The sequence below is a fragment of the Rhinoderma darwinii genome, chromosome 1, assembly GCF_050947455.1.
Source record: "Rhinoderma darwinii isolate aRhiDar2 chromosome 1, aRhiDar2.hap1, whole genome shotgun sequence".
Lineage (NCBI taxonomy): Eukaryota > Metazoa > Chordata > Amphibia > Anura > Rhinodermatidae > Rhinoderma > Rhinoderma darwinii.
The window spans coordinates 308,955,799-308,973,554 of NC_134687.1; the positions used below are offsets into that span (position 1 = coordinate 308,955,799).

At 43.8% G+C, this 17,756-nt stretch overlaps 1 protein-coding gene across 2 annotated transcripts in view; it reads left to right on the plus strand.

Moving 5' to 3' along the window:
• Positions 1–864: 864 nt before the first annotated feature.
• Positions 865–17,756, plus strand: part of ANO8 (anoctamin 8) — a 92,756-nt gene continuing 75,864 nt past the window's right edge. For both annotated transcript variants that reach the window (XM_075825512.1, XM_075825514.1), the window contains exon 1: positions 865–1,086. In XM_075825512.1, the coding sequence (XP_075681627.1) occupies positions 990–1,086 (97 nt within the window). In that variant the 5' untranslated portion in view covers positions 865–989. The remainder of the gene's footprint in view (positions 1,087–17,756) is intronic.

The window sequence follows — 17,756 nt, forward strand, 5'->3', positions numbered from 1 at the left end:
ATGTCGCAATCTATGGTGCCATCAATTTCTGTAGTAGAAAAGTAACTTAACCCAACGGAAACCTCCGAAGGAACCCCTCAACGGAAGGGCAACACTGATGTGAACAGGTCCTAACCCTTGCGGAAAAAAACAAGCATCTCTTGTCCCTCTATGATGATTCCTTATAGCAAGATAGACATTGTACAGATAAAGATCTGGCCATTGGGAAAGTGACAACTGCAGGAAACCCAGTCCAACACTGGCTGAGGTGAATCTTGGTTACATTGCCTAATGGGAAATCTAGCGTTCCACGTCCGGCCTCTCTATTCATAGTTTATACTGTAGCTCTGCTTGTTCAGGTTGGCTACTGTGTATAAGCACAAGCCCAGCACAATCCCACCAGTTAGTAATGACATGTGGCGCTGATGGGGTGTATACCGAATAAGGCCTTATTCACACCAACGTCTCGGTTTTGCCTCGCATAAAAAACGCAGTGTTTTTCTTGCGTTGCAGTTCCGTGTGACATCCGCGTACGGTGCGTGTCTTGCGTTTTTTACGCGCGTATGTCATCCGTATATTACATCAGCAAAATAAATTGGAGGTGTTTAACTAAGCGGGATATCTGATATCACATTAGGCTGCGCACGTTTTGGTGACAATATGAAGCCAATAAAATGGATCTATATGCAAGTGTAGAAATTGATCTAAAATAACATTATATGAAGCAGAGGCGGTGGATTTGGAGCAGGTTAATAAGTTCTGGAGGATCGATATGTTGGTAGCCATCCAGATTTCAGCGTAAGAAAACGCGCACCATATCCTCATCTGTGCAATACATCAGCAGCCGCACAAGGAGGAAATGAGGAAAGCGGGCGGGCCCTACAAGCGAAATATCAAGCGTGTTTAAGGCTCCTTGCTTGCCTGAGTGTCCCTTTGTCCCTCCTCTCGCTGCACAGCCCCAATGACAGCGGGGACCCCCGGACCCATGCCATCCTGATCCCGGCCCCAGCATGCCGGACACAGAGCCGGACAAAAGCAGGAAAGCCCAGCCAGAGAGTGAAAGGGCAGACCCGGCTGGCAGCCAGCATGGCACGGCTGGGGTCCTGGGTAAGGCTGCTGTCTACTTAGCATAAACGGTTGGATTTGGGGACAGGGTGTGCGGTGTATGCGGGGCTCACAGCGCAGGTTGGCAGGGTGTACAAGCTGCTGTTGGCTGGGGTCATGTGGAAGGATACACACCATAGCTTGGCCTCTCTGCAGTGCACTGGCCACGCTTTGTGTGTGCACCTTTTCCTGATGGGCACTGCTAAATTCAGTGTTTGATGTTCCAGGCGGAGGATGCGGGAGGGTGAGATGTGACATTCATGTGTACTGGCGGCTCATGCTTCTTCCTGTAAAGTCATGCTTTGTGTACTATGATGCTGGTGGTATGCTCCGCCGGACACTCCGCATTATAACACGGGGGTCTGGCGTCTGCTCCTTCGTGTAGCTGCAGACATGGCTTGTCATAATAACGATGTTTCTGGAGCTTGTTGTGATTCTGTATGTAGAAAGTGTGTGGGGAGCAGGCGCTGCGGTGCGGGAGAGGACCCCCCTGCAGTGACTACATGGGACCTGGGCTGCGCTGTGCAGTTCTGACTGGAGACGGGGGTCTGACTTCTATGTACGGTGCTGATTTCACTGACTTCGAAGGACCATGTGCGAAGTCTATCCTATCTATCTATCTATCTATCTATCTTATAACTATCTATCTATCATCTCATATCTATCTATCTATCTATCTCATATCTGTCTCTATTAATGTGTGCATATAGGAAATTGGAAGCATACCTGCTTAGGTGACCAATTTACCTCATACATCCGCTGCAATACATTCCATAAACATAAAAATATAGGATCTAGATATAATATTATCTATCTCGACCCTCAGGCTAAGTTCACACTACCGTTGTCTCCCGTTTAGGAAGAGCTGACCAATAATCCAAACTGAAAGCATCGCTGCCGTTTGAATTACCATTGCTTTCAATGGTAGTTTTTTGGTTTCAGTTGGATTCCGTTGGGTCGAGATAGATAATATTATATCTAGATCCTATGTTTTTATGTTTATGGAACGTATTGCAGCGGATGTATGAGGTAAATTGGTCACCTAAGCAGGTGTGCTTTCAATCAATTTCCTATATGCACACGTATTAATAGGCAGACATACGGTAGTGTGAACTTCGCCTCAGTCGTTTTATAACCAGACACGGGGTAGCCATTTTTGGCATGTTGGTTATTCATTTTAGTTTTTGACACCTTTTTGTTATGACAGGATATTCTATTAGAATGTGGAGGACAATAATAAGAAAGAGGTTTTTCATGTTTGTAGCTTTATGCCTCATGAACACGACTGTTGTGCCAATCGGGCCGTTTTTGACGCCATCCGAATAGCACCCGATTGTATTTACGAACCCATTCACTTTAGCAGGCGAATTAGGTCCATGAAAAATTATCCGAATCTCCGATCCGAGGAACGATAGGACATGTTCTATCTTTCCTCGGTTTACTGACGGGACTCGGCGGTGCACATGGTCGTGCGCGTAAGGGTATGTTCACACCTGTGCTTGTCATTCCGTTGTTCTGGAACAGAAGCAGAACAAGGGAATAACTGGAAGCGCTGGATCCATTGCACCACGGACATGACCAACGAAGCCCATTGACGTTAATGGATTCCGTCGGGGTTTCCCTGCTCCTGCACTATTGTTTCCAGTAATATCTGCCAAATCTGTGACTGAGCCTCCAACGCAGGTGTGAACTGGCCCTAAGACTCTCTTTACACTTCTCTACTGTCTGGTTCCTGTTGCTTTTTCACGGTTAGAATAGTGAATCAGGCCGCGCTATTCTACCCTGTTAAAAAAAGCAGAACTTGTCAGATACTTTATATATCAATGGGGGGGGGGGGGAGGATCCTAACATCTCGGTCATGGATGGATCTGGAAAAAAATGGAAGCCATCATGCCAGTGTGAACAGAGCCCTATCGTTTTTTAGTAGAGTTCCCTAAAGTCGAATCCCAAATTTTGATATATCCATTTTGCTTTCTTGTCTAGAAGTAGATTAGAAACTGTTTCTGCAGCATGCACATAGGTTTTTATAAACCCCATTCAGATGTATGGGACAGTCACAGAAATGTCTGCAACAAATCTGCTAAGTGTGAACATACCCTTAGGCTCTGTTTATACTAGCGCCATAGCTTCCATTCATAACGTAGCCATGGCGCTGATAACGGATCTGTTTTTGTGTTAACATGAACTGTTATAATGGGATCTGTTAGGTTTTCAGTATTTTTGATGGCAGTAATGGCACCGCAGACTACACTATATTTGCTGTCAAAAAATATCAGAACACTTGACGGAAAGTGAAAAACACTCAAGGGGTCAAGTGATTCTTGCTCTAATGCTTGAATTTGGTGCAAAGTATTGATGTAAAGTTGCCAGCCAAGAGGTGGGTAAGAAAGAGAAAAGTGTCTAGCAAGTCGCGCCATATTGATCAAAGTGAGTGTTACTGTTATGAATTTGGCGCAGTTTCTGCATGTCTGTCCTAGATTTATCCCGTCTAACTTTAAGACCGTATTAAACCCCCCCCCCCCGGTGTGATTGAAAACTGTGAGATTCTCCGGGTAGGCTGTCTTTTTTGAAAACCGTAGGAAGCCTCATCGGTTGTGGTTTTGTTACAATTTTTCCCATTGGCTTTAATTTGGAAAACTGCAGTATTAAAAACTGTTACGAAGTTCCAGAACTGATTCCAGTCATTTTAAAAATCACATGTCCGTGCCTCCCAGTTTTTTCACATTCTGTAGTGTGATGCTTCCTGCCACACCGATTCTACCATACTAGGGGTATATTCACACAAGGCAGATTCATCTGAGATATTTCTTCAACTGAAAAATCTGTTCCATGCCTCTGAACAAGGTTGTTTTTGCAGCATGTGCATGGATCTCTGCCAGTCCCAATCAGATGAATAATGGACGTGGCGGACGACACTGGACGTGGCAGGTGCAGTAGGGCACGACTCCAACACTAAGAGGCTCAGAAACGAGAACACCGCTCGGGATACAGGGCACGAGTAACAACGGGAACGGGAAACCACTAAGGGACCATTTGCAAGGCAGACTTGGGATACACTAACAACGCTCAGGCAAGGATCAGAAGGGCAGGGCCCTACTTATAGTCCAGGAATCATGTGTAGTTGATGATGATGATGGTGCACGTGCTGGCCCTTTAAGACCGAGCACGAGGGTGCGCGCGGCCTACAGGACTCAGCGGACCACAGTGGAAGTGAGCACTGGCGTCTCCTAGGAAGGAGATGTGAGCTAGCGCTCACAGATTCATGGCTGCGGGCGTCGGGAGGTGAGACAGCCCGCGGCCATGGACGCTACACAGGGGGTATATGTCTGGAAATACTCCTCCTGATGTATATCTTCGACAGACATATCTGACGTATGCCAGTCTATAGGTATATTGTAGCATACGACACCCATAGACTCCCATTATATAAAAATAAAAAAAATAATACCGCGAGGTATAGTTTCTTTTGTGGGATGCATTTTTATTGAATAGCGTAGTCAAGCTTTCCTGGCGCATACACCGAACATAAACTGCAGTGTGAACTCAGCCTATTAGATCTAAAAACGTACTTGCCTTCCATCCGTTTTACATTTTTTACATATATACAGGCAATATGTTTATAGAAAATCTCTTTATACTGCTAGCATCGGTTACTTTTTCCTAGCCCTAATAGGAATTCCGCCTAAGCTAAGAGAATCCTGTTCTCCTTCACTAATGTGTAAAGGAAGGGCAGTGACCACTGCCCTAAGCACCATGTTGTTCCTAAATTTCCCACCCCTTTTAGTTGCTTTACAATAGTGTCATAAGATGCATAGAAGTTGGCAAAAATGGAGCAACATTTTTAAAATTGGCACAGGTTGCATGATCTGTTTGGCACAGCTCACTGAGTATATTGGACCCATTTCTCTTCCGTATGCCACCTCATGGCTGGCATACATGTACACCTATAATGTGCATGTCTATGGCACATTTTACATCGTCTTTGCCTGTACGGGTTCGTTCACACGTTGCGTAAATACTTCGCATTTTCCGCAACGGAATTAGTTGCGGAAAATCCACATCAAATACAGTAGCAGCAAAGTGGATCAGATAAAACAAATCTCATCCGCACGCTGCGGAAAAAACACTCAGAAATTTACCTGCGGTGAAGAATTTTATTCTGCAGCATGTTAATTTTATTTGCGTAAACGCTGCCTATTTGTTGCGGGGGAGGTAAGTCCTGCAACATATAGCAGTTGTTGGGTTTTTTTTGCGGCGGGTTCGCAGCTAAACTGTCGCAAAAAACACTCAACTCAGAAAAAATAAATCTCATACTTAGGCCTCATTTACACGAGCGTAATATACGCGCGTGCGACGCGCGTGCTTTTCACGCGTGTCGTACGCACCTATATTACTCTATGGGGCAGTGCAGACGATGCGTGAATTTTGCGCAGCGCGAGTGCGTTGCGCAAAACTCACAACATGTTCTATAATCGTGCGTTTTTCGTGCATCACGCACCCATTGAAGTCAATGGGTGCGTGAAAACCACGAAGGTCGCACGGAAGCACTTCCGTGCGAACTGCGTGATTCGCGCAAGAGCTGTCAAACTGAATGTAAACAGAAAAGCACCACGTGCTTTTCTGTTTACAAACATCCGAACGGAGTGTCTTAGACATGAGCGAACCGAACTTTACAGGGTTCGGCCGAACGCGTTTTGACCGAACCCGGCAGGAGACAGTCACTGTGCAGGGTGCTAAAAGAGTTAAACTGGTTCAGCACCCTGGACAGTGACTTCCGATTCCAATATACGTGAACGTGTAAAAAAAAAAAAAAAAGTTCTGACTTACCGATAACTCCCGGCTTCTTCCTCCAGTCTGACCTCCCGGGATGACAATTCAGTCCAAGTGACAGCTGCAGCCAATCACAAGCCAAGCACAGGCTGCAGCGGTCACATGGACTGCCGCGTCATCCAGGGAGGTGGGGCCAGATGTCAAGAGAGGCGCGTCACCAAGGACGCGTCACCAAGGCAACGGCCGGGAAGTTCTCGGTAAGTACGAACCTCTTTTTTTTTTACACAGGTTACTCGATATGGTGATCGGAATGCACTGTCCAGGGTGCAGAAAGAGTTACTGCCGATCAGTTAACTGTTTCAGCACCCTGGACAGTGACTGACGTCGACTAGCCTCATCTCTATGATGGCGGCTGCGCGAAAATCACGCAGCCGCGCATCATACACGGATGACACACGGAGCTGTCAAGTGCCTTTTGCGCACGCAAAACGCTGCGTTTTTTGCACGCGCAAAACGCACACGCTCGTGTAAATGAGGCCTTACCCGGAGGTCTGTGTTCCTCCCTTTAGCGCGGCCTCTTCGGATGACGTTTCATCCCATGTGACCGCTGCAGCCAATCACAGGCTGTAGCAGCTGTCACAACGGATGAAACCTCAGGCTAATTGCTGCGGTTTTCCGCAGCGGACATTCCAGGCGAAAAACTGCACCACAGTTTGGCGTGCCTTTTCGCCCGGGATTCCCTGCGGCGCACAGGGCGGATATGCTGCGTGCTTTTACGCAGCGTATACGCCCTGTGTCAACTCTGCCTTAAAGGTGTCAAAAACATATAATGAATTGGGCATTGAGTATAATGTAATAATATAATGAATTGCGTGTTGTACTTTGTCAACCATTTCAGGCTAGGATCAGCTGACTACATTAGGATTATGATTCAGGAAAGATGTCACTAGCAATCTCATATCTATCCAAGGGTTTGTCCACACGTAACAGAATTGCTGCAGAAACCAGTGGACATTCCGCTGCGGAAAAATCGCACCATTTCCTGCATTTTTTTACTGCAGAAAATGGTGCGTATTTTGCTGCGTTCCTCACAATGCTGGGAGATGGTGACATCTCCTCTGAAAGACGCAGCAATTCAGTCCACATTCCACAGCAGCAATTGACATGCTGCGGTACGAAAAATACCGTACGTCAATTTCTGCTCGTAAATTTTTACGAAGCGTGTGGATGAGATTTGTTAAATCTCACCCCCTTTGCTTCTACTGTATTCTGCTGTATATTTCCCATCCGCAATTCCGGATAGAAAATACCCAGGAATTCTGTTACGTGTGGACAAGCCCCGGCTTCTAAAAAATTTACTTTGGAGTTTTTAAGTGACGTTAATAGTTCTGGTATTATATCATTTTTGAAAAAATATATACTTCGTGCTACTTTTAAGTGTACGTTTACATTTGGTGAATTAATATACTCTTATTAGAATTGCTATTTTTATTAGGTTGTCACTTTGAAATTGTCTGCTCAGAAACTGATTGTGAAACTGTCACTTGATAGAAGATGCTGATATAAAATGTTAGTTAATCATCCGTTTTTTACAATTACCAAACTTTGGCTATCACTTCTAAGTATTATATGGTCATTTACGTTTCCAGTGAGAATATCTTAAAGGGGTTGTCCAGGCTTGAGGCAGTTTTTCATACTGATGACCTATCTACACGATATATCATCAGTATATGATCGGTGGGGGTCCGACACCAGGACCCTGCACCGATCAGCTGCTCTGGCTGCCTCCGGGCCTCGGTAGCTATGCATTGATCTGTGTCGGAAGCAGATGGCTTTGTACACTGTATACCTGCTGTGCTGGGTTACTGCAGCTCTGCTCCTAATCACTTGTATAGGTGTAGAGCTGCAGACCAGAGCCATCTGCTTCCAGCATCTGCCAATGCATAGCTACCGGGGCCTAGAGGCTGCCGGTGCAGCTGATCGGTCCAGGGTGTCGGACCCCCCACTGATCATATACTGATTACTTATCCTGTGGAAAAACCGCCCTATGCCTGGACAATCCCTTTAATTAAGGTGTCTCTCAGCCGAGTGGAATCACATTTAGAGTTCCTGTCTTCTTACGATTTTTTCCCAAAAGAGGCCTGTCATTACAATAGGACCTTTTTTATTGCGTTTTTTGAATTTTTCATATTTAAACCTAAAACTGACCATAAACATTACATGGCTATTGGCTGAATTCATTCATTTGACCGCTATCTCTCCCAACTACCCTGTAAACCTATATGCTCAGATTGGCCTAGCATGCATGTTTATTTCAATAGGGTGAGAGGGAAAATTTGCTTCTGGAAATGACTTCTCTCCCAGAGGAGCAAAAGATAAGACTTGTGTAAATCCAACATGTCCAATCCTTCTTACCACTGACCGCATACGTTAGTGGAAAGTCAGGCTGCTCTCATACACATTACATCGGTGAGCCAAGCCTGTCGAAAATTTGTCAGACATTAAAGGGAACCTGTCGCCAGCATATCACCTATTGAACTCTACTCACCCCTCGCTGGCCGCTGCTGTGAAAAGTTTATTGTCGTTATCCCCTCTCCTAAACTCCTCCTCCGACTGTACATAACGGTCTGCAAACATTTTGCGCCTTGTATGGTAATAATCCGGCAGTCTCGTTCGTTCCTCTTCCTATGCCCGCCCACCGCCGAAAAATTGCCCGCCCTGAATGACGAAATCTTGTCTGAGAGAGCGCGCGTGTGCCCGTCATGTATGGTCGGACACCCTTCCCTGCTTCGTCCGGCCTCATATCTAGTTACTGCGCATGCGTCGCTATGGTGTCCCGTTGTACGCATGCTCTAGAGTAGGTCATCGATGCGCGGGATTTCGTGTGCTGGGGGGAGGCGAGGAGTGGTCAATCACAAGTAAGGAGGCGGGGTTAACTCAAAGGCTTGAGGAAGGAAGATATGATTTATGCTCATTAGAATACGGCATAGGAACACTAAAAAACGGAATACTAAGGCTACATTCACACGAACGTAGCCCACCTCGGACGTGAAAAACTGGCAATTTCCACGTTTGAGGTGGACCCGTGCGGGACGCGTTGTCACGGGTCCCCCACAGACTAGAGTCTATAGGGATGCGTGACATGCAGTAAAATAGGACATGTGCTATTTTTGAACGAACCGTTCACACGCTCCATTGAAACATCGGTCATGTGAACGGCCCCATTGAAATACATGGGTCCATCACACGGACAAGATTCACGTTCGTATGAATGAGCCCTAAAGGTACAGAACCTACTTAGAAGATACTTATGGTTACATTAAAATGATTTTTCACCCACTTTCACCAGGTATTGCTGGTTTAATAGGTGAAATGCTGGTGACAGGTTCCCTTTAATAAGTATGGGCAGTTTAAGATTGTGTAACTTCTTGCTGGCTACATGTAAAGTGTATGTGAATAGAGTAGACGGTAGCAGCATTGCCCACTTTTTTACTAGGATCGTTTTATTAGCGTTGCTTCTCCTGCTCCCTATAGTGTCACTGTTGAATTCTATGACCAGGACATATAGTAAAAGTGTATGTGCTTTAGTAATCAGGGGGAATTAATTGCCCGGCATTTGTAATTTCAGGTTTAAATACATTGAATGGTTTTGATGTGTAAAAATGCCAGACTGCTTTAGGATATACGCACATTCTGCTTTGAAGTGTTTGGATGTAATTTCACTGCTAGAATTCTGTCTCTTGGTTATTTGGAGCAAATTACTTTATCTGTATAGGTTTTTATTTCAGGCTTTCGCATCAGTTCGTGTTTTCAGGATATTATTTTAATAGTACTGGCTGATATGGGTAGTTAAGTCTTGTTTGTAATGTATTATATAAAAGATTATATTATCACGTGATACAATCTCATGCCTGTCGACACCAGAAATGGAATAGATATTTCAGTAAAAATGCTGATCTCTAATAATAGATTAATGTATACATTTATTTAGGGCCTGTTCACATCAGCATTAGGTTCCATTGATGGGTTCTGTCAGATCATTCCGTCGGAGGAACCCATCAACGGAAAGGCAAACGGAAACCAATGTTAATGGTTCCGTTGCTAATGGTTTCCGTTCCGTAAGGTCTCCATTTTTTTAGCTGATACAATAGTGTAGTCGACTGCGCTATTCATTCCGTCAAAACGACGGAACCCTTAAACAACCGTGGCAAGAGGAAACCATTTGCACCGGCTCGGTCACCATTGAAATCAATGGTGATGCATACTGAAACCTATGGTTTCCGTTTGTTTCAGTCAGGGTTCTGTTCATGGATTCCCCTGACTGAAAGCTCGGACTGAACCCATGAACGTAGATGTGAACGAAGCCTCTACTATACACACATTTGTTGTGCATTTTTCTACAGAAAATCTGCAGCGAAATCCACAAGTGTTAGGCTAAGGCCATATGAAGACTTTGGCTTCAACAAAGGTCGCACGGGCAAAGATCGCTGTGTTGCCGCCCAGGTAATGAACGTCAGTGTGGTCGCTTTGCAAGAAATCAAAACCTGCTGGACTCCTGGCAATTGTGGTGTCGCGGTCGTGTCAACTTGCGGGTTGATAGGCGACCAAGTTGACTTTTTTATTATCTGCCATGCAGGCAGGGCAAGTCACCGATCTTTACCCACGGGACCTGTGTTGCGGCCAAAGTCGGCTTGCAGCCCTAAGCTAACTTGCGGATTTCACTAAAAGGGTGAAATCCACTACAAAATGAGCATGCTGCGGATTTGAACATTTTTGTCTGGTGTGGACACCGGCTTAAGTGGCCCCTTCATAGTGCAGATTGGTAGGGGTCCTGAGGTCGGATCCTAAGGATAGGCCATCAATGTCAATTTCCTGGAGAACCCCTATAGTTGAAGCCTGTGAAACATTAGACGTTCGCAAGATCTCCCATGGAGGCTGCTTTCAATCTTTGGGGCATGTGATTTACATGCAGCACTATTTTCAACGCAGTGTGAGACCTCATGCCCATGAATGTATATGGGATCTATCGATCACTTCATGCTCCATCACATGCCATATATCAGACCATTGCAAAGTCTGTACTTCACCTAAAGCTGGTCATACATACACATAAAATGAAAGTCAGCTGAAATGGCCGATTTTTACCATTTCAGCCAACCATTGGTTTAAAATTGTATGCGAACATTCTTTCACGATGGCATATTACTGTCTGACAAAAAGGTGATCTATGATGTTTTCGGCCATCAAGGGCAGAAACTAGGTGTGTATGACGTGATTGGCCGATTACAGTCGATCATCTGCCATTTTGCACAAGCACATTCTATTGTCTTACACCTTTTTTTGTAACTATCTCCTTGATCTCCCAGTTTAGTTTGACAAGTTGATGATCAGATTGTTCGTACGAACGATCTGATTTACGATGGATGTGGCCGATCCCCAATCCTAAATGTATTACCAGCTTAAAGGTGTTTTACCATGATCATTGTTTATCACCTATCCATAGTATAGGTGATAAATACCTGATTGGTGGGGAGCAGACCACTGGGACCCCCACCGATCCCGAGAATGGGCTTACCTTGCTGTTCCTGTGAGCCCGATTTATAAATGGAGCTGTACTGTGCGTGCTCGGCCACCGCTCCATTCATATGGGGCTCACTAGGACAGCAAGGTGAGCCCGTTCTCGGAATAGGTGATAAATGATTATAGTAAAACCCATTTAAGGACCCATGCAGCACATAGCTGCTGGAGACTGCTGGGGCCCCATACTGTACCTCTATATGTCTCTGATTTTACATTAAAGCACAGATTTTTTTTTTTACAGAATATAAAAAATTGTTGCATGTTCCAACTTAATTCATGCTAAAATGATATTCTTCCTAGAAGCAATACTCTTGAGGGCAACAATAGGTGACCTATCAAGTGCCTACAAGTGCGTCCATTATACAGAACTGTAGGGATTCCCTGCAGCTGTACAGGCTTAAAGGGTAACTAAACATTCAACAAACTTCTGACATGTTCTAGTGACGTCAGAAGTTTTGATTGGTGGGGGTCCGACCACTGAGACCCCCACAAATCACTAAAATGAAGCTTGTGTGAGCGCTGAGCCACTTAGTTTCTGTTCGGCTTTTTCCGGAAATAGATGTAACGGTGTACGGACTCAATAGAAAGTCTATGAGCCAGTACTCCGTTACATCGGCTTTCTGGAAAAAGCCGAACAGAAACCAACCGGCTCAGCGCTCACACAAGCGCTTCTGCCACTTAGTTTTAGCGATTGGTGGGTGTCAGACCCCCACCAATCAAGGCCTTTGACATGTCAGAAGTTTGTTGAACGTTTAGTTAACCTTTAATGCACACTGCTTTGCCATGTGCATGGACCCTAACAGGTATGGTGCACTTTGTCAAATAAAAATAACATATTGTAACACCTTATGCTTTATTTTATACTATATGGGCCGGTTGACATCTGCTTGGGCTTCCGTTCAGGGGTTCCGTCGCAGGTTTCCGTCGGGTGAACCTCCTCAACAGATTCAGCCATTTTTTGGCGCGTTTTGCGGCGCGGGTTCCGCGTCAAAAAACTCTGTGTGAACCCAGCCTAAGTATACCAAAGCATTATATATGCGATCAGCAGATCACCTAGGAAAGTCCCCTGGTGGGACTAAAAAAAAAAAAATGTAAAGCACTTAATTAGTGACCAGCCCATTTTAGGCCCTAATGACCAAGCTATTTTATTCGTTTTTCTATAGTCGCATTCAAAGAGCTATAACGTTTTTATTTTTTCGTCTACATAGCTGTATGAGGACTTTTTTTTTGCGGGATTAGTTGTACTTTTTAATAGCACCATTTTAGGGTACATATAATTTTTTTATTAACTTTTATTAACTTTTTTTGGGGGGATTATAAAAAAAACCTGAAATTCCGCCATTGTTCTATGCGTTTTTAAATTGGCGCCGTTCACTATGCGACGTAAATAACATGTTACCTTTATTCTATGGTTCGGTACGATTACGGCGATACCACATATGTAGAGATTTTTTATGTTTTACGACTTTTGCACAATGAAAACACTTTTGAACTAAAATTATTTGTTTTTGCATCGTCGCTTTCCAAAAGCTGTAATTTTTTTATTTTCCCATCAATGTAGTGATTTTTTCGACTTGTTTTTTGCGGGACGAGACGTAGTTTTTATTGGTACTGTTTTGGGGCCTTATTGATTCTTTTTTATTATGACTTTTTTGGGGGCAATGGAAAAAAATTGCAATTTCGGCATTGTTTTTTGCGGTTTTTTTTTACGGTGTTCACTTTGCGGTTTAAATTACATGTTAACTTTATTAATGGAGTCATTACGGTCGCGGCGATACCATATATGTGTACTTTTATTTATTTTTCACACTTTTACTAAATTAAAACCACTTTATGTATTTTTTTGTTTGTTTTTTTTTACTGTACTTTTTATTAATAATCTTTATTTCACATTGGTGACTTATTTTATTAGTCCCACTAGGGGACTTTACTGTGCGATCTTCCGATCGCTGCTATAATGCTTTGGTATACTTCATATACCAGAGCATTATTGCCTGTCAGTGCAAATCTGACAGGCAATCTGTTAGGACGTGCCTCCGGCGCGTCCTAACAGGCATATGTCCAGGGCAGACCTGGGGGCTTTTATCAATCCCCCGGCTGCCATGACACCCCATCGGAGACCCGCGATTGCATTCGCGGGCCGCCGATGGGTGACAGAGGGAGCTCACTCCCTCTGTAAACAAAGTTAAATGCTGCGGTCGCTATTGACGGCGGTATTTAACGGGTTAAACGGCCGCGATCGAAGTAAACTTCGATCGCGGGCGTTGGAGCAGGAGCTCAGCTGTCATCAGACAGCAGAGCCCCGGCTCCTGCCTGCACGGGAGACCCGTGCAGGACTTAGGCTAGGCGAACATGAAAAGGCGTCAGCCTAGCCTAAGGCCCCTTAGTGACGAACGTAAAAAGGCGTATTGGTGGTCACTAAGGGGTTAAATAAAGTTTGAAAAAATAAAATCGACTTTTTTTTGTCCAAAAATTGGTTTTATTTAGTAAAAGTGTGAAAACAAATAACACATGCACATATATGGTATCGACGCGACCGTAACGACTTGAACAATAAAATGAACACCTTAATTAAACCGCCGGATGAACGGCTTAAAATACAACGGCAAAATTCTCTCTTTTCTCCAATCCCCCCCCCCCATAAAAAAATTAAATAAAAGTTAATCTATAAATCCTATGTACCCCAAAATATTACTAATAAAAACTACACCTTGGCCCGCAAAAATCAAGGCCACCTACAGCCACATTGGCGGAAAAATAAAAAAGTTACGGCTCTAAATCCTTTACATGTTTGAGGGGGTGGTGGTGGGGAACTTGATAAGTGGAGAAAGAGAGCCATTTTTCTCTAATAAGATAAATTACAAATTATTAATCGCTTATACTGATTTATGCAGTTTGTTCAAACGACAGTGCCTATTTAACCCCTTAACGACGAGTGACGGATGTATCGGTCACAAGTAGGGGCTAGTTTCCGCGTCGTGATGGATATATCTGTCACTCTGATCTCGTGGGTACTACCACTGTACCCACGAGATCAGCGGCAGAAGCACGGCTGTTATACACAGCCAAGCTCCTGCCGCAACTGGAAAGTACTCAGATTGTGGCAGTTTAACCCTTTAGATGCCTCTATCAATCTAAGGGGACCAGATCGTAGAGCGCAGATAGGTTTCCATGGCAGCCATGGGGCCTAACAAAGGACCGCAGGTCTGCCTTCAGAAACTGCCTATTAGGCCATGCAAGAGGCATGGCCTAATAGATTGCCTGTCAGCTTTACACTGACAGGCAATAATGCTTTGGTATACTAAGTATACCAAAGCATTATATCTGCGATCAGAAGATCACAAAGTGAAGTCCCCTGGTGGGACAAAACAATTAACAAATAAACCGCTGGATGGACGGCATAAAAAAAAAATGCAGGAAACAATTGCAAAATTCCTTTTCTTTCTCACCCCCCCCCCATAAAAATACAATAAAAGTTAATCAACAAGTCCCATGTACCCCAAAATAGTACCAATAAAAACTACACCTCGTCCCGCAAAAAAAAACATTGACGGAAAAATAGAAAAGTTACAGTGGCTCGTGCAATGCGGCTTTGCAAAAACAAGTAATTTTTTATTTTTTTTTTAAAAAGGGGTTTTATTGTGCAATTGTAGGAAAACATATAAAACCTTTACATATTTGGTATCCGAGTAATCGAGCCGATCCATAGAATAAAGTTAACATGTTATTTACGCTGCATAGTAAACGGCGTAAATTTATAACGTGAAAATCAATGCTGGAATAGTTGCTTATTTTCAATTCTCTCCTAAAATAAAGTTAATAAAAGTTAATTGATATATTATAAGCATCTAAAAGTGGTGCAATTACAAAATACAACTCGTCCCGCAAAAAACAAGCCCTTATACGGCTCTGTCAACGGAATAAAACAAAAGTTACGACTCTTGGAATGCGACCGTGAAAAAACAACGTGCAAAATGGCCTGGTCATTAAGGGGTTCATCGAACAGGTTTGTTTTTGTAATACACATACATTTTTTTTTCAAGAATAGACATATTAGCTCAAATACCGTAATACTTAAAGGGAACCTGCCACCAGCATTTCACCTATTAAACCAGCAATATCTGGTGGTAGTGGGTGAAAAATCATTTCTATATAGCCTATAATTGTCTTCTTAGTCGGCTCTGTAGCTTTAGTATTCCGTTTTTTAGTGTTCCCGCACCGTATGCTAATGAGCAGAAAAGAGTCACATCTTCATTCCTCAAGTCTTTCCGAGTTTACCCCGCCTCCTTACTTTTGGATTGACAGCTCCTCGCCTTCCCCCAGCACACACAATCCCGCACTTGTGCATTGATGTCCTCCTCTGGTGTGTGCGCACAAAGGGACACCGGATTATTACGATAGAAGGCGCAAAATGTTTGCAGACCGTTATGTACAGTCGGAGGAGGAGTTTAGCAGAGGGGATAACAGCAATGAACTTTTTATAGCAGCGGCGAGTGAGGGATAAGTAAACTTCAATATGTGAAACGCTGGTGACAGGTTCCCTTTAAGGCCTACCTTTGCAGAAAGATTTATTATTATGAATATATTGTTTTTGCCCGTGTTTTTGTCTTTCAAATATTTACATGGGGAAAAAAATGTTTTATAATAGCAAGTCAGTGGATGGCAAGTTCTGCAGGTATGAATTTATTATCCAGCACTGGACGAAGATTTGCACAATACGTTCCAGAAGACCTTAAAGAGGCTCTGTCACCAGATTTTGCAACCCCTATCTGCTATTGCAGCAGATAGGCGCTGCAATGTAGATTACAGTAACGTTTTTATTTAAAAAAAAACGAGCATTTTTGGCCAAGTTATGACCATTTTTGTAGTTATGCAAATGAGGCTTGCAAAAGTCCAAGTGGGTGTGTTTAAATGTAAAAGTCCAAGTGGGTGTGTATTATGTGCGTACATCGGGGCGTTTTTAATACTTTCACTAGCTGGGCGCTCTGATGAGAAGTAACATCCTCTTCTCTTCAGAACGCCCAGCTTGTGACAGTGCAGATCTGTGACGTCACTCACAGGTCCTGCATCGTGACGGCCACATCGGCACCAGTTGATTCTGCAGCAGCATCAGCGTTTGCAGGTAAGTCGATCTTACCTGCAAACGCTGATGCTGCTGCAGAATCAACTGTAGCCTCTGCTGCCGTCACGATGCAGGACCTGTGAGTGACGTCACAGATCTGCACTGTCACAAGCTGGGCGTTCTGAAGAGAAGAGGATGTTACTTCTCTTCACAGCGCCCAGCTAGTAAAAGTAGTAAAAACGCCCCGATGTACGCACATAATACACGCCCACTTGGACTTTTACTTTTAAACACACCCACTTGGATTTTTGCGAGCCTCATTTGCATAAATACAAAAATGGTCATAACTTGGCCAAAAATGCTCGTTTTTTAAAAATAAAAACGTTACTGTAATCTACATTGCAGCGCCTATCTGCTGCAATAGCAGATAGGGGTTGCAAAATCTGGTGACAGAGCCTCTTTAAGGCTATGTTCACACAGAGTATTTTGCAGGAGGAATATCTGCCTCAAAATTCCGTTTGGAAGTTTGAGGCAGATTTTCCTCTCCCTGCACGCCGATTTCCGCTGCGTTTTTCGCCCGCGGCCATTGAACGCCGCGGGCATAAAACACAGTGAAATACGCTTTCTCTGCCTCCCATTGAAGTGAATGGGAGGTCAGAGGCGGAAACGCCCGAAGATAGGGCATGTCGCTTCTTTTTCCCGCGAGGCAGTTTTACTGCTCACGGGATAAAGACGCCGACGCCTCCCATTGAAATCAATGTGAGGTATTTTCGGGTCGTTTTTGACGAGTTTTGTGACGCGGTTTCCGCGTCAAAAAACTTGGCTGAATACTCCGTGTGAACATAGCCTTAAAGACTTGTAGTATAGCATGTTTTTATAACACAGGTTTTTTAGAAAACAAAGGATTTGAAAGAAGCTAGATATGAGAGCAGGTAGGAAAATGGCAGACTTTTATCAGCAGTTTATCCAAGGCTCTCAGGACTGACAGGTTGAGTACTGTAATATCCATCTACTAATGCAGTTGCTGATCGCATCATTTTTCCTTTAACATGATATTGTCAAGTGAGTTCCCTTATGGGTTCAAAACTGTATGTGTAAAGCAGGATGACTATTATATAGCGGATCAAGATGGTTATCTAGGGTGCATTGTTTAGCATAATTATGTTTTTTATATATAATTTTCTATTTTTTTTCTGTAATGTTATATATTTTTTGCACTGAACCAAACTATAATTATAACATATGGCAGTATAGTCACATG